The sequence below is a fragment of the Lynx canadensis genome, chromosome C1 (genome assembly GCF_007474595.2).
Source record: "Lynx canadensis isolate LIC74 chromosome C1, mLynCan4.pri.v2, whole genome shotgun sequence".
Taxonomy (NCBI): Eukaryota; Metazoa; Chordata; class Mammalia; order Carnivora; family Felidae; genus Lynx; species Lynx canadensis.
In genome coordinates, this window is record NC_044310.1 from 117,654,153 (window position 1) to 117,666,702 (window position 12,550).

A 12,550-nucleotide genomic window follows, 5' to 3' on the forward strand; every position below is an offset into this window, starting at 1 on the left:
GGGGGCAGCAGAGAGGGAGACACAGACCCCGAAGCAGGCTCCAGGCTCTGAGCTGTCAGCACAGAGCCCAACGTGGAGCTCAAACCCACAGACTGCAAGATCATGACCTGAACCGAGGTCAGATGCTTAACTGACTGAGTCACCCAGGTACCCCTAGCCTGTCTCTTTAAAAAGCTCTTTTACAAAGCCTATTTTCCTAGTATCAGCCCCTCCATCAACAACCGTGAGACTTCATACTTCAAACATTAGGTAATAAGAAACTTCTTTCTGGTCTCTTAAACAGCAATCTCAAGCTTTTTATCACATATCTAATGATATTTTTTTTAATTTTTTTTTAATGTTTTTATTTTTGACAGAGAGAGACAGGCAGGGCATGAGCGGGGGAGTGGCAGAGAGAGAGGGAGACACAGAATCGGAAGCAGGCTCCAGGCTCTGAGTTGTCAGCACAGAGCCCGACATGGGGCTGGAACTCACAAACCACAAGATCATGACCTGAGCCAAAGTCGGACGCTCAACCGACTGAGCCACCCAGGCGCCCCTAGCCTATCTCTTTAAAAAGCTCTTTCATGGGGCACCTGGGTGGCTCAGTTGGTTAAGCGGCCGACTTCGGCTCAGGTCATGATCTCACGGTCCGTGAGTTCAAGCCCTGCGTCGGGCTCTGTACTGACAGCTCAGAGCCTGGAGCCTGTTTCAGATTCTGTGTCTCCCTCTCTCTGACCCTCCCCCGTTCATGCTCTGCCTCTCTCTGTCTCAAAAATAAATACACGTTAAAAAAAAAATTAAAAAAAAAAAAAAAGCAAGCTCTTTCACAAAGCCTATTTTCCTAGTATCAGCCCCGCCATCAACAACCATGAGACTTCATACTTCAACCATTAGGTAATAATAAACTTCTTTCTGGTCTCTTACACAGCAATCTCAAGCTTTTTATCACATATCTAATGATATTTTAATGGAATAGTACACAAAACTCTTAAGATACTTATCAAGAAAGAAATGAATATGAAAATTCCTCACAAAGTATCACATACTGGAATGTCTGACAAACTCTCAAGAAGCCTTATAGGAAGAAAATGTAAATGCCTTCAAGTATTCCAGAATCAAAAACCCTAAAGATGTCCAGTCTAACATAGAAAGATAATAAATACGTACTCATGATGACAACTTCAAAACACTTTAAGAAACCCTATGTTTAATTTTATCACGTTCTATTACTTTTAAGATGTGTAAGGCACGTGCCTAGTACATTCTAAATTATTCAATTAATCAGAATATTCGTTTAAACTATCCAATTCCTTATTCTCTCACTGTGAGTTAAAGGTTAAGTTAAAGGTCTTCTACAGTTTATTCAACTATGTAGTGTAGCAGCATTTACGCTACCACCTCGCACAAAGACTTTTTTATTGCATTTTGGGTATATAGGTGTATACTAAAAAGAATGTGTAGGGAGGGAAGATAGTAGGGAACATCCAATGACACATCAAATCACACATTTAACAGCTTAGTTACATAAATCTTTTAATGCAGAACAAAGACATTTGGTATTAGTAAACAGCTTAGAGAGAAACTCAACTCCCCCTAAACCATATAGCTACCTCTTCGGCCCCTCAAAAAGGCCTATAAGGAATAAGTCAATCCCTTTCAAATATATCAGATTGTTTCATAGTGAATTATAATTATATATTCAGAACTGGAAAAAGAAACCACCTAAAATTTGAATAAAATTACAACATCCTGTCTTGAAATAAAGATTACGGTGTATAAAAAATCTCCCCCGCAAACTAGTTTGGGAGCAAAGGGATAGACAGAGCTGATGAGTATGAAGTCCTTTTACCCCATTTCATTAAAATTTCTGCAAGCACACTAAACTGCTGAAGAAGTATTTATTTTGAAAAAAGTGAGGAGTGTTTTGAAAATTACAGAAAAGTACAGAGTACTAAAAGTTCTGTAGTATACATGTAAGTATCATTGTCATTCCCAAAGATTCTCATTACTTTAATGACTGCTCAATAAGGATTGTGAAAAATCCACTAGAGTACCCTATATGTAGCTACCCTAAGGAACACACATAAACACACAAATGTTTTGTGCCAATAACCGCCCTATCATTTAAATATTTCAGGTTAAGTTCCACTAATCCCAAAGAAATATTTTCATTCTGGGTATCTAAGGTTACCTGATCCGTGTACTTGAACATTACAGTGCCTGATCCATACTAACCTATATTACCTAACTTCCCCAGGAAGGTAACAGCAGAGAATTCAAATGCAGAAAGTGGTCTCGTATAGAATTTGCAAAAGTTCAGCAGGACCTACATACCGGCAAGTCCACACTAACATCAGTACCATCCAGAAGAGACACCCGACATGTGATGATGGACTTAGAGTCTCCAGCTGCAGGAATGTGCGTGGAAGCTCGCTGAGCTTCTCGGAGTCGTTCCTTCTCGGCATGTTTACGCATTGACCGACGCCCAAGTGTTCTACGGAAGAAGCTCAGCATTTTTGTCACTGTAAAAACCAGACAGAAAAAAGTATCAGAAGACTCCCCACAATATGCAGTCAGACATATGGTGTTATTTACTAAAATCCTATGGTATTATGGATACACTATTAAAAAAGGTTTCTGGTCAAGTAAATTTGAAAAAAATAATTAAAAGTGGCTACTTTAATTCCAAGTTTTTGAAGACTTTTATATAAAATAGAGCTATAATTTACAGCATTTCTAAACTTACTGGACTATTTTATAAGGAGTTGACAGAAGACAACAAACATTAATTAAGCTTATCAGGTCTTTTGGATCAATGAATTTCATGTACAATAGCCGTATACCTCTACAAATGTTAGGAAACAATCCATTCGCTAAAGTATCCTTTGATGATCACTAACAATCCTAAGAAGTATCATTTCTTTTCTGAGCAATCACAGTAAAAACACAAAAAGGGGTGCCTAGCTGGCTCAGTGGGTGGAGCACACGATGCTTTATCTTGGGATTACAAATTTGGGCCCCACACTGGGTGGGGAGATTATTTAAAGATAAAATCTTTAAAGGGCGCCTGGGTGGCTCAGTCGGTTAAGCGCCCAACTTTGGCTCAGTTCATGATCGTGTGGTCTGTGGGTTCGGGCCCCGTGCAGGGCTCTGTGCTGACAGCTCGGAGCCTGGAGCCTGGAGCCTGGAGCCTGGAGCCCGCTTTGGATTCTGTCTCCCTTTCTTTCTCTGCCCCTTCCCCACTTGTGCTCTGTTTCTCTCTCTCTCTCTCTCTCTCTCTCTCTCTCTCTCTCAAAAATAAAAACATTAAAAAAAAATTACTAAAGATAAAATCTTTTTTAAAAAATCACCTATTTCAGCTAAAATACAAATATAACCCAAATTTTATGTTTTTATCAAATATTCTATTTCTTACATATTTTAAATTGCTATTTAGTAAAATCAACTCTTTATAATGTTAAATTATGTTAATGCCATTTCCTTTCATGTCTTTATTAAGAGACAGGTTTAGTAATTTTAAAAATACAACAAACACAAAATGGTAACACCAAAAAAACTACTTTGCTAACCTAATGTCTAATTTATGCAAATAAGACAATTATTAATTCCAGAGAAAACAAGAAAACAAGAAGTCAAGCAGAAAAAGGAATCACAGTATACTACATGACTTAGCTAATATTTTAAATATTCATAATACTCTAAACACTAAATATTGATCTAAACACAACTATAAAGTAACTATAAGATAAATAATAAAGGTAGATGTGGACAGAGAGCCAATTCCTCATTTTGCCTCATTTTGGAATTCAACTGGTAATTCCTGAAACCAAAAATCAAGAAGTGACAGTAAAAATATGTTTAAATCAAAGTGGTTGTCTTAAAGGGAACAGAACTCAGGAGAGTACTGTTTTTCAAAAGAAGACTTCGGATTAGATGACTTTCAACTAGTTACATTTATAAACTTGATTAAAAGGTAATTTAAAAGTAAATACCAGCACATTAAAAAATAATGCCTACAAATTGAAGATCATACACATACCACACATATGGATAAGTATGGATATTCCTACATAATTGAGTAAATTGGCAAAGCTCTAAGAGGTGTCATTTTTATGTTCATCTGCTTAACTACCAAGAAAATAAAATTTTAGATAGGTTTTTGGTTTACAAAAGCACTCAAATAGAACATCTGGCCCTGTCTCTTTCTCTCCAGGTTTCTCTTCAGACACTGCTCCCTTTGCACCTTACAAAGGTACTATTTCAGCAGCCTAAGAAAGGTACTATTAACCCAGATGTCAAAAGCCCATGTATCAGAAAATCCCGATCTATTTTTTAATTCAATTCCACCTATACCTCCCCTGAGAAACATTCTCTGATTGCCAAAGAGTCACTCCCATCATCACACTTCCACTGAAACTTGAAGATTGTTCACTGTTTCACTAATCAGATTTTAATTATTCATTTACATGTCTGTCTCCTTTATCATTGGCTCCTTGAAGACACAATTTCTATTTTGAATAGACTTCATCAACAAGTACAACAAATGGTTAGTAAAGAATCTTACTTGCTGCTTAGAAAAACTCCCCAAAATACTGTCTTATTTTGATGAGTAAACTAAGGGTCCGATAAATGAGACCATTGGCCAGGTCCATTATTTAGTAAATAATGAAGAGAGGGGCTCAAACTCTAATCTTTCTGGCTCCAAATATTGGTCTCTTTCTACTACGTCACAGAGCAATTTATGTAAAATTTATGCATATTTTAGAGAGAAAAAATTATCAAAGATCATAGCTAAAAAGCATCTGCATGAAAACACAAGCACAAAACATACATGATAAATTTGTTGTTTAAAACATTTCAGTTTATTCAACAAATTGCAAGGGGGGAAGAGATGTAAGGAAAACTACAGATTAATAAGAAAGACTTAATATATATATCCATCTTTTCAGGCGCCTGGGAGGCTCAGTCAATTAAGCGTCCGACTTCAGCTCAGGTCATAATCTTGCAGTTCATGAGTTCAAGCCCTGTGTTGGGCTCTGTGCTGATAGCTCAGAGCCTGGAGCCTGGTTCAGATTCTATGTCTCTGTCTCTCTGTCCCTCCCTGCTTTTGCTCTGCTTGCACACGCACTCACTCTCTCTCAAATAAACATTAAAAATTTTTTATTAAAAAAAATAAATAAATAAATAAATAAATAAATAAATAAATACATATATATCTGTTAATCACAATGCGTGGACCTACTTTAGATCCTAATTCAATTTAGGATCTAATTTTTTTTTAAGTTGTCTGATGTTATCATTAAAGATGTCCTGTTTATGACACAAAATCAGACACTCAGATCAATGGAACAGAATAGAGAACCCAGAAATGGACCCACAAATGTATGGCCAACTAATCTTTGACAAAGCAGGAAAGAATATCCAATGGAATAAAGACAGTCTCTTCAGCTGGTGATGGGAAAACTGGACAGCGACATGCAGAAAAATGAACCTGGACCACTTTCTTACACCAAACACAAAAAATAAACTCAAAATGGATGATGAAAGACCTAAATGTAAGACAGAAAGCCATCAAAACCCTCGGGGAGAAAGCAGGCAAAAACCTCTTTGACATGGGCCGCAGCAACTTCTTAACATGTCTCTGGAGGAAAGGGAAACAAAGCAAAAATGAACTACTGGGACCTCATCAAAATAAAAAGCTTCTGCATATTTTTCCAATCCATGAGCAGGGAATGTCTTTCCATTTCTTTAAATCTTCTTCAATTGCCTTCATAAGCTTTCTATAGTTTTCAGCATACAGATCCTTTACATCTTTGGTTAGATTTATTCCTAGGTATTTTATGCTTCTTGGTGCAATTGCCCAGAACTAGACCCACAAACATATGGCCAACTCATCTTTGACAAAGCAGGAAAGAACATCCAATGGAAAAAAGACAGCCTCTTTAACAAATGGTGCTGGGAGAACTGGACAGCAACATGCAGAAGGTTGAAACTAGACCACTTTCTCACACCATTTACAAAAATAAACTCAAAATGGATAAAGGACCTAAATGTGAGACAGGAAACCATCAGAACCTTAGAGGAGAAAGCAGGAAAAGACCTCTCTGACCTCAGCCGTAGCAATCTCTTACTCGACACATCCCCAAAGGCAAGGGAATTAAAAGCAAAAGTGAATTACTGGGACCTTATGAAGATAAAAAGCTTCTGCACAGCAAAGGAAACAACCAACAAAACTAAAAGGCAACCAACGGAATGGGAAAAGATATTTGCAAATGACATATCGGACAAAGGGCTAGTATCTAAAATCTATAAAGAGCTCACCAAACTCCACACCCGAAAAACAAATAACCCAGTGAAGAAATGGGCAGAAAACATGAATAGACACTTCTCTAAAGAAGACATCCAGATGGCCAACAGGCACATGAAAAGATGTTCAGCGTCGCTCCTTATCAGGGAAATACAAATCAAAACCACACTCAGGTATCACCTCACGCCAGTCAGAGTGGCCAAAATGAACAAATCAGGAGACTATAGATGCTGGAGAGGATGTGGAGAAACGGGAACCCTCTTGCACTGTTGGTGGGAATGCAAATTGGTGCAGCCGCTCTGGAAAGCAGTGTGGAGGTTCCTCAGAAAATTAAAAATAGACCTACCCTATGACCCAGCAATAGCACTGCTAGGAATCTACCCAAGGGATACAGGAGTACTGATGCATAGGGGCACTTGTACCCCAATGTTCATAGCAGCACTCTCAACAATAGCCAAATTATGGAAAGAGCCTAAATGTCCATCAACTGATGAATGGATAAAGAAATTGTGGTTTATATACACAATGGAATACTACGTGGCAATGAGAAAAAATGAAATATGGCCTTTTGTAGCAACGTGGATGGAACTGGAGAGTGTGATGCTAAGTGAAATAAGCCATACAGAGAAAGACAGATACCATATGGTTTCACTCTTATGTGGATCCTGAGAAACTTAACAGGAACCCATGGGGGAGGGGAAGGAAAAAAAAAAAAAAAAAAAAGGACGTTAGAGTGGGAGAGAGCCAAAGCATAAGAGACTGTTAAAAACTGAGAACAAACTGAGGGTTGAGGGGGGGTGGGAGGGAGGGGCGGGTGGGTGATGGGTATTGAGGAGGGCACCTTTTGGGATGAGCACTGGGTGTTGTATGGAAACCAATTTGTCAATAAACTTCATATAAAAAAAAAAAAAAAAAAAAAAAAGCTTCTGCATAGCGAAGGAAAACAATCAGTAAAACTAAAAGGCAACCGACAGAATGGAAGAAGGTATTTCCAAATGACCTATCAGATAAAGAGTTAGTATGCAAAATCTATAAAGAAGTTATCAAACTCAACACCCAAAAAATGAATAATCCAGTGAAGAAATGGGCTAAAGACATGAATAGACACTTCTCCAAAGAAGACATCCAAATGGCTAACAGACACATAAAAAGTACTCAACATCACTCATCATCAGGGAAATACAAATCAAAACCACAATGGGATACCACCTCACACCAGTCAGAATGGCTAACATTAACAATTCAGGCAACAACAGATGTTGGCAAGGATGTGAAGAAAGAGGCTCTCTTTTGCACTGCTGGTGGGAATGCAAACTGGTGCAGCCACTATGGAAAATGGTATGGAAGTTCCTCAAAAAATTAAAAATAAAATTACCCTACAACCCAGCAATTGCACTACTAGGTATTTATCCAAGGGATACAGAAGTGCTGTTTCGAAGGGGCATATGCACCCCAATGTTTATAGCAGCACTATCGACAATAGCCAAAGTATGGAAAGAGTCCAAATGTCCATCGATGGATGAATGGATAAAGAAGATGTGGTATATATACATACAATGGAGTATTACTCGGCAATCAAAAAGAATGAAATCTTGCTATTTGCCACTACGTGGATGAAACTGGAGAGTATGTGCTAAGTGAAATTAGTCAGAGAAAGACAAATATCATATGACACTCATATGAAGAATTTAAAATAAACAGATGAACATAAGGGAAGGGAAGCAAAAATAATATAAAAACAGAGAGCAGGACAAAACATAAGAGACTCTTAAATATAGAGAACAGATAGAGGGGTTACTGGAGGTGTTGGGGGGGGGGGTGATGGTCTAAATAGGTAAGGGGCATTAAGCAATCTATTCCCGAATCATTGTTGCACTATATGCTAACTTGGATGTAAATTAAACAATAAATAAACTAATTAAAAAATTTAAACTAAATGTTAAAGAAGTCCTGTATAACCAGTTGATGCTTTAAACTAGATGCATTTGTAAATATGATGAAAATAGAAGCCAAAATGCTGAAATAATACCAATGTATTTAAAAATTCAATTGCTATAAATCCTCATTTTACAAGCACACATACTCCTATGTAATTAGGTAAACTAGCAAAGACATGACAGTTGTCATCTGAACTTCCCAAGGATATAAATTATACATGCACACATTTGAAAACTGACTGGCTTGTTTATGATAACCAACGAATTACTGCCCTTTTTTCTTTTAGATACAATAGTGTAAAGATATGTTCAACAGTTTAGATACAATAGTTCAAAGATATGTTCCCCAAAAAGTCCTTATTTTTTTAAAGATACACACTGAAATACTCATAAATGATGCAATGCCTAGTATTTGCACCAAAATAATACAAGGAAAGGAGTTAAGTGGGGCTACAAACTAAAATTGCCCAGGTAACTGGCCATTGTCAGAGCTGTTACGATAGGTATATGAGGGTTCATTATATTCTTCTGACTACTTCTGTATATGTTGAATTTTTCCAAAATAAAAGTTTTTCTTAGGGAAAACAATGTTCAAAATGCACAACTGAGAGATTCCTAGGAAGCAAATGAACTAAAAAACAAGCTTCCTGACTTTTACCTTATCTTCTCCCTTGAAAATAAAAACTCATTATACAAGTAGTTAATCTGCTAAGAAAAAACAAAGGTTCTTTACGATATAATAGCTATGTATTCTGAACCGTAAAACCAAATGTCACAACTACTTTTTACAAAATATAAAAGCAACTTACATGAGGGGCACCTCATGGCTCAGGCCATGATCTCATGGCTTGTGAGTTCGAGTCTGAGTTGGGCTCTGCACTGACAGCATGGAGCCAACTTGAGATTCTCTCTTCCTCTCTCTCTGCACCCCTTCCCCGTGTGCACTCACTGACTCTCTTTCAAAATAAATAAATACATAAACTTAAAAAGAGAAAAAGTAATGTATATGAAAATACATTTCTGATGGACTAAGAATTTAAAGTCAAAGAAATGAGGGGCACCTGGGTGGCTCAGTCGGGCATCCCGACTCTTGATTTCGGCTCAGGTCATATCTCATGGTTCATGGATTCGAGCCCCACAATGGGCTCTGCACTGACAGTGCAAAGCCTGCTTGGGGGTCGGTCTCTCTCTCTCTCTCTCTCTCTCTCTCTCTCAAAATAAATAAACTTAATTCCTTCTCTTCCCCCTCTGCCTCTCTTCTCCGCTGGTGTTCTCTCTCTAAAATAAAAAAATAAAAATAAATAAAAAGACAGCCAGTGTTGAAAAGGATATGGGATAAACAATCACCCTCACACACTGTCCTCTTTGGAAGATTTGACCACACTATCAAAAATGTTAATGTGCAAGGACGCCTGGGTGGCTCAGTAGGTGAGTGTCCAACTCTTGATTTTGGCTCAGGTCATGATTTTGTGAATTTTGGGTTCAAGCCCTGAGTTGGGCTCTGTGCTGATGGTGCAGAGCCTGCTGGGGATTCTCTTTCAAAAATAAATAAACTTTTTAAAAAAATCTTTAAATGTGGCACCCACGTGGCTCAGTTGGTTCAACGTCTGACTTCAACTGAGGTCATGATCTCACAGTTCATGGCTTCAAGCCCCACATTCTGTGCTGATAGCTGAGCCTGGAACCTGTTTCAGATTATGTGTCTCCCTCTCTCTCTCTCTGCCCCTCCCCTACTCATGCTCTGTCTCTCTCAAAAATAAATAAATGTTAAAAAAAAATGTTAATCTTAAAAAAAAATGTTTACGTGCATACCCTTTCATTTGGCAATTCTACTTCTGATAAGATATCCTAAAGAAACAGGATGTGATCCAAGTTGTAGAAATAAGGATTTTCAGGGCATAACTGCCTTACAATTTTAAATGTGTCCATCAAGCGGTTAAACAAACTATGGCACATCAACTGGCATACAACACAGCTGTTTTTTAAATACAGTGGACTCAGACACCAACAATATTTTTAACTTAAAAATGAAATCAGAGAAAAATGGTTAAGTTTTATCCCACCCTGGTGTGGGATACCTACATGTACGCAAAAGGACTAAGACATGCAACTGTTAAGGGAGGTTATCTCTGGAGAGGGTCATGTGAAGGTACCAAAGTCCTCTATAATAAGAATATATGAAGGTGTCAAAAGAGCTTTTATTTTTATTTTTTTAAATGTTTTTATTTATTTTTGAGACAGAGAGAGACAGAGCATGAGCAGGGGAGGGGCAGAGAGAGAGGGGGACACAGAATCTGAAACAGGCTCCAGGCTCTGAGCTGTCAGCACAGAGCCGGACATGGGGCTCGAACTCACAGACTGTGAGATCATGACCCGAGCTGAAGTTGGCCACTTAACCGACTGAGCCACCCAGGCGCCCCTCAAAAGAGCTTTTAAAAATTATTTAAAGAAAAAAAGATGTTTCAAAATTCACTTTTTCCACCCAACTGCTATTTCCATTCTTAACGCTACAGCAGATTTTTAGCAACCACAAATCTGATCCCAGTTTAAAAATCTTTAATGGCCTTGCTCCCTGATGCAGCTCCTCCTTCCTACCTGCCTGACCCTTCAGAAAGCCTACTCCCAGCTGCTCAATCTGCTCTGGTATCCCTTCTGCTCAATCCAACAATCTTTTTAACTGCAGGCCCTTTTTGTTGTTTTGTTGTTGTTTCAGCTGTTCCATCTTTCTGGAATGCTCTTTTTCCACTTTATGTCTCCCCCATTTCCTCAGAAAAGCATTCCCTGACTCCTGAGTCTAAATGAGGTACTCCTTTCAATACCCTTAGACTTTTCAACACTTAGAAAACTGTAATTAAACACCCAATTGTTTAATTATTTTTTTAACTGTGTACTTCCCCACTAAGACTCAAGGACCTGGTCTGACTCATTCAGCAAGATGACCTAGCTAGCATAGTAATCAGCGTATTAGGAACTCAATAAAGAACTGACACTAAAATGATACAGTGGAATTCTCAGAGAGTAGGTTTATATGTTTTTTTAGTGCTAGTTTTTAATCTGTGATTTCTAATTTTTCAGCAATGAACAAGAAAGGTTTCCTTTACAATCATAAAAATGCACTGTATTAACTGCAGGTTGTTTTTTTTTTAATCTAAAAACTCAGAAGTTTGTCATGAAATATGTACACGCTCCTAAGAGACTGATGGCCACATTCTTTGGTAGGCAATTGCTTTTTGATAAAGCAATATACCCATATACAGAAGTGCCATGAAGATATTAATACCTTTGGCCCCACTAATCCCAACACAGAAAACGTTTGTAAAAGAATAATTCAACAGAAGTAATACCTATCATTTGCTAACGAAGGTTACCTATAAAAGAAGAAAACTCTGCAAACTAGCTTACATGTACGAATAATTCACTATCTTAAGTAGGGTTCAACAACGTGTTAGCAAGGCCAGAAATGGAGTTATGGGTAATTCTTCCCCTAACTCTTAAAAAAAAATACTTCTGATATTGATTTAAAATGTGGCTGAGAGGTTTAAAAGACTTGGGTCTTCTTACCCTTAGCTAAAATTCATGAGACTTAGTAACCACAAAAGTAGTGACAGGTACCATTAAAGTTCACACACCGAAGGACCCACGAAGAACACGCCCAGCTCCACGAGTGGGGGCGGGGAGGGTCCTTTGGATCCCGCCATTGCTGGGAACACACCTGCCTCTCACAATTGCCAAGCGGATGAAGTTTCGGTCAAACGCAAACCAACCCCCGAAGTCCACCCGGGTTTTTGTTGTAAAACCGTGACACACACTCGAGGTGGGTTTTTCCCTTGACCTGCCACATCCCCCTCGCCAACCAGACGGCTAACTCGAGAACTCACGGTGAAGGGCGACCCTCGGCCACTCACGAGGGAGCCGGGACCGGGCAGGGGTCGAGTCGGCACACATTAACCGGCCTTGCCCCGGACTCCCGGCTGCGGCTCACGGTATCGCCCGAAACTCAGCGGCCGGGCCCGATTGGCCGCCGCCGCCCCTCCCCTCCCAGCAGGTTTAATATTTTGCCGGCCGGCTGGGGAAGCAGCGGCGGCCGGAGGCGAGGTCCCGAGGCGAGGCCGCGAGCACGGAGCCCAGGCGCGGGCCGGAACGGGTCCCACGAGCCGGGAGGCGAAGCGGGGCGTGGACGGAGCCGGGTGCGGGCAGCGCGGCCGGGGCCACTGGGCCTCGCACTTACCTGGGCTGGGGACGGAGGCGCGGTGGCGAAGACGGCACGGAAAGCCGGCGACGGAAGGGAAGAGGTCCCGAGCGAGACTGAGGAGGGGGCGGCTCC

At 39.5% G+C, this 12,550-nt stretch overlaps 1 protein-coding gene across 1 annotated transcript in view; it reads right to left on the minus strand.

Annotated features, from left to right (window-relative positions):
- The window catches only part of EPB41L5 (erythrocyte membrane protein band 4.1 like 5), a 142,109-nt gene extending 129,917 nt beyond the window's left edge, over positions 1-12,192 (minus strand). The window contains 2 exon segments of the mRNA XM_030325470.1: positions 2,317-2,504; positions 12,105-12,192. Coding sequence (XP_030181330.1) covers positions 2,317-2,504; positions 12,105-12,171 — 255 coding nt within the window. The 5' untranslated portion in view covers positions 12,172-12,192.
- Positions 12,193-12,550: the final 358 nt, after the last annotated feature.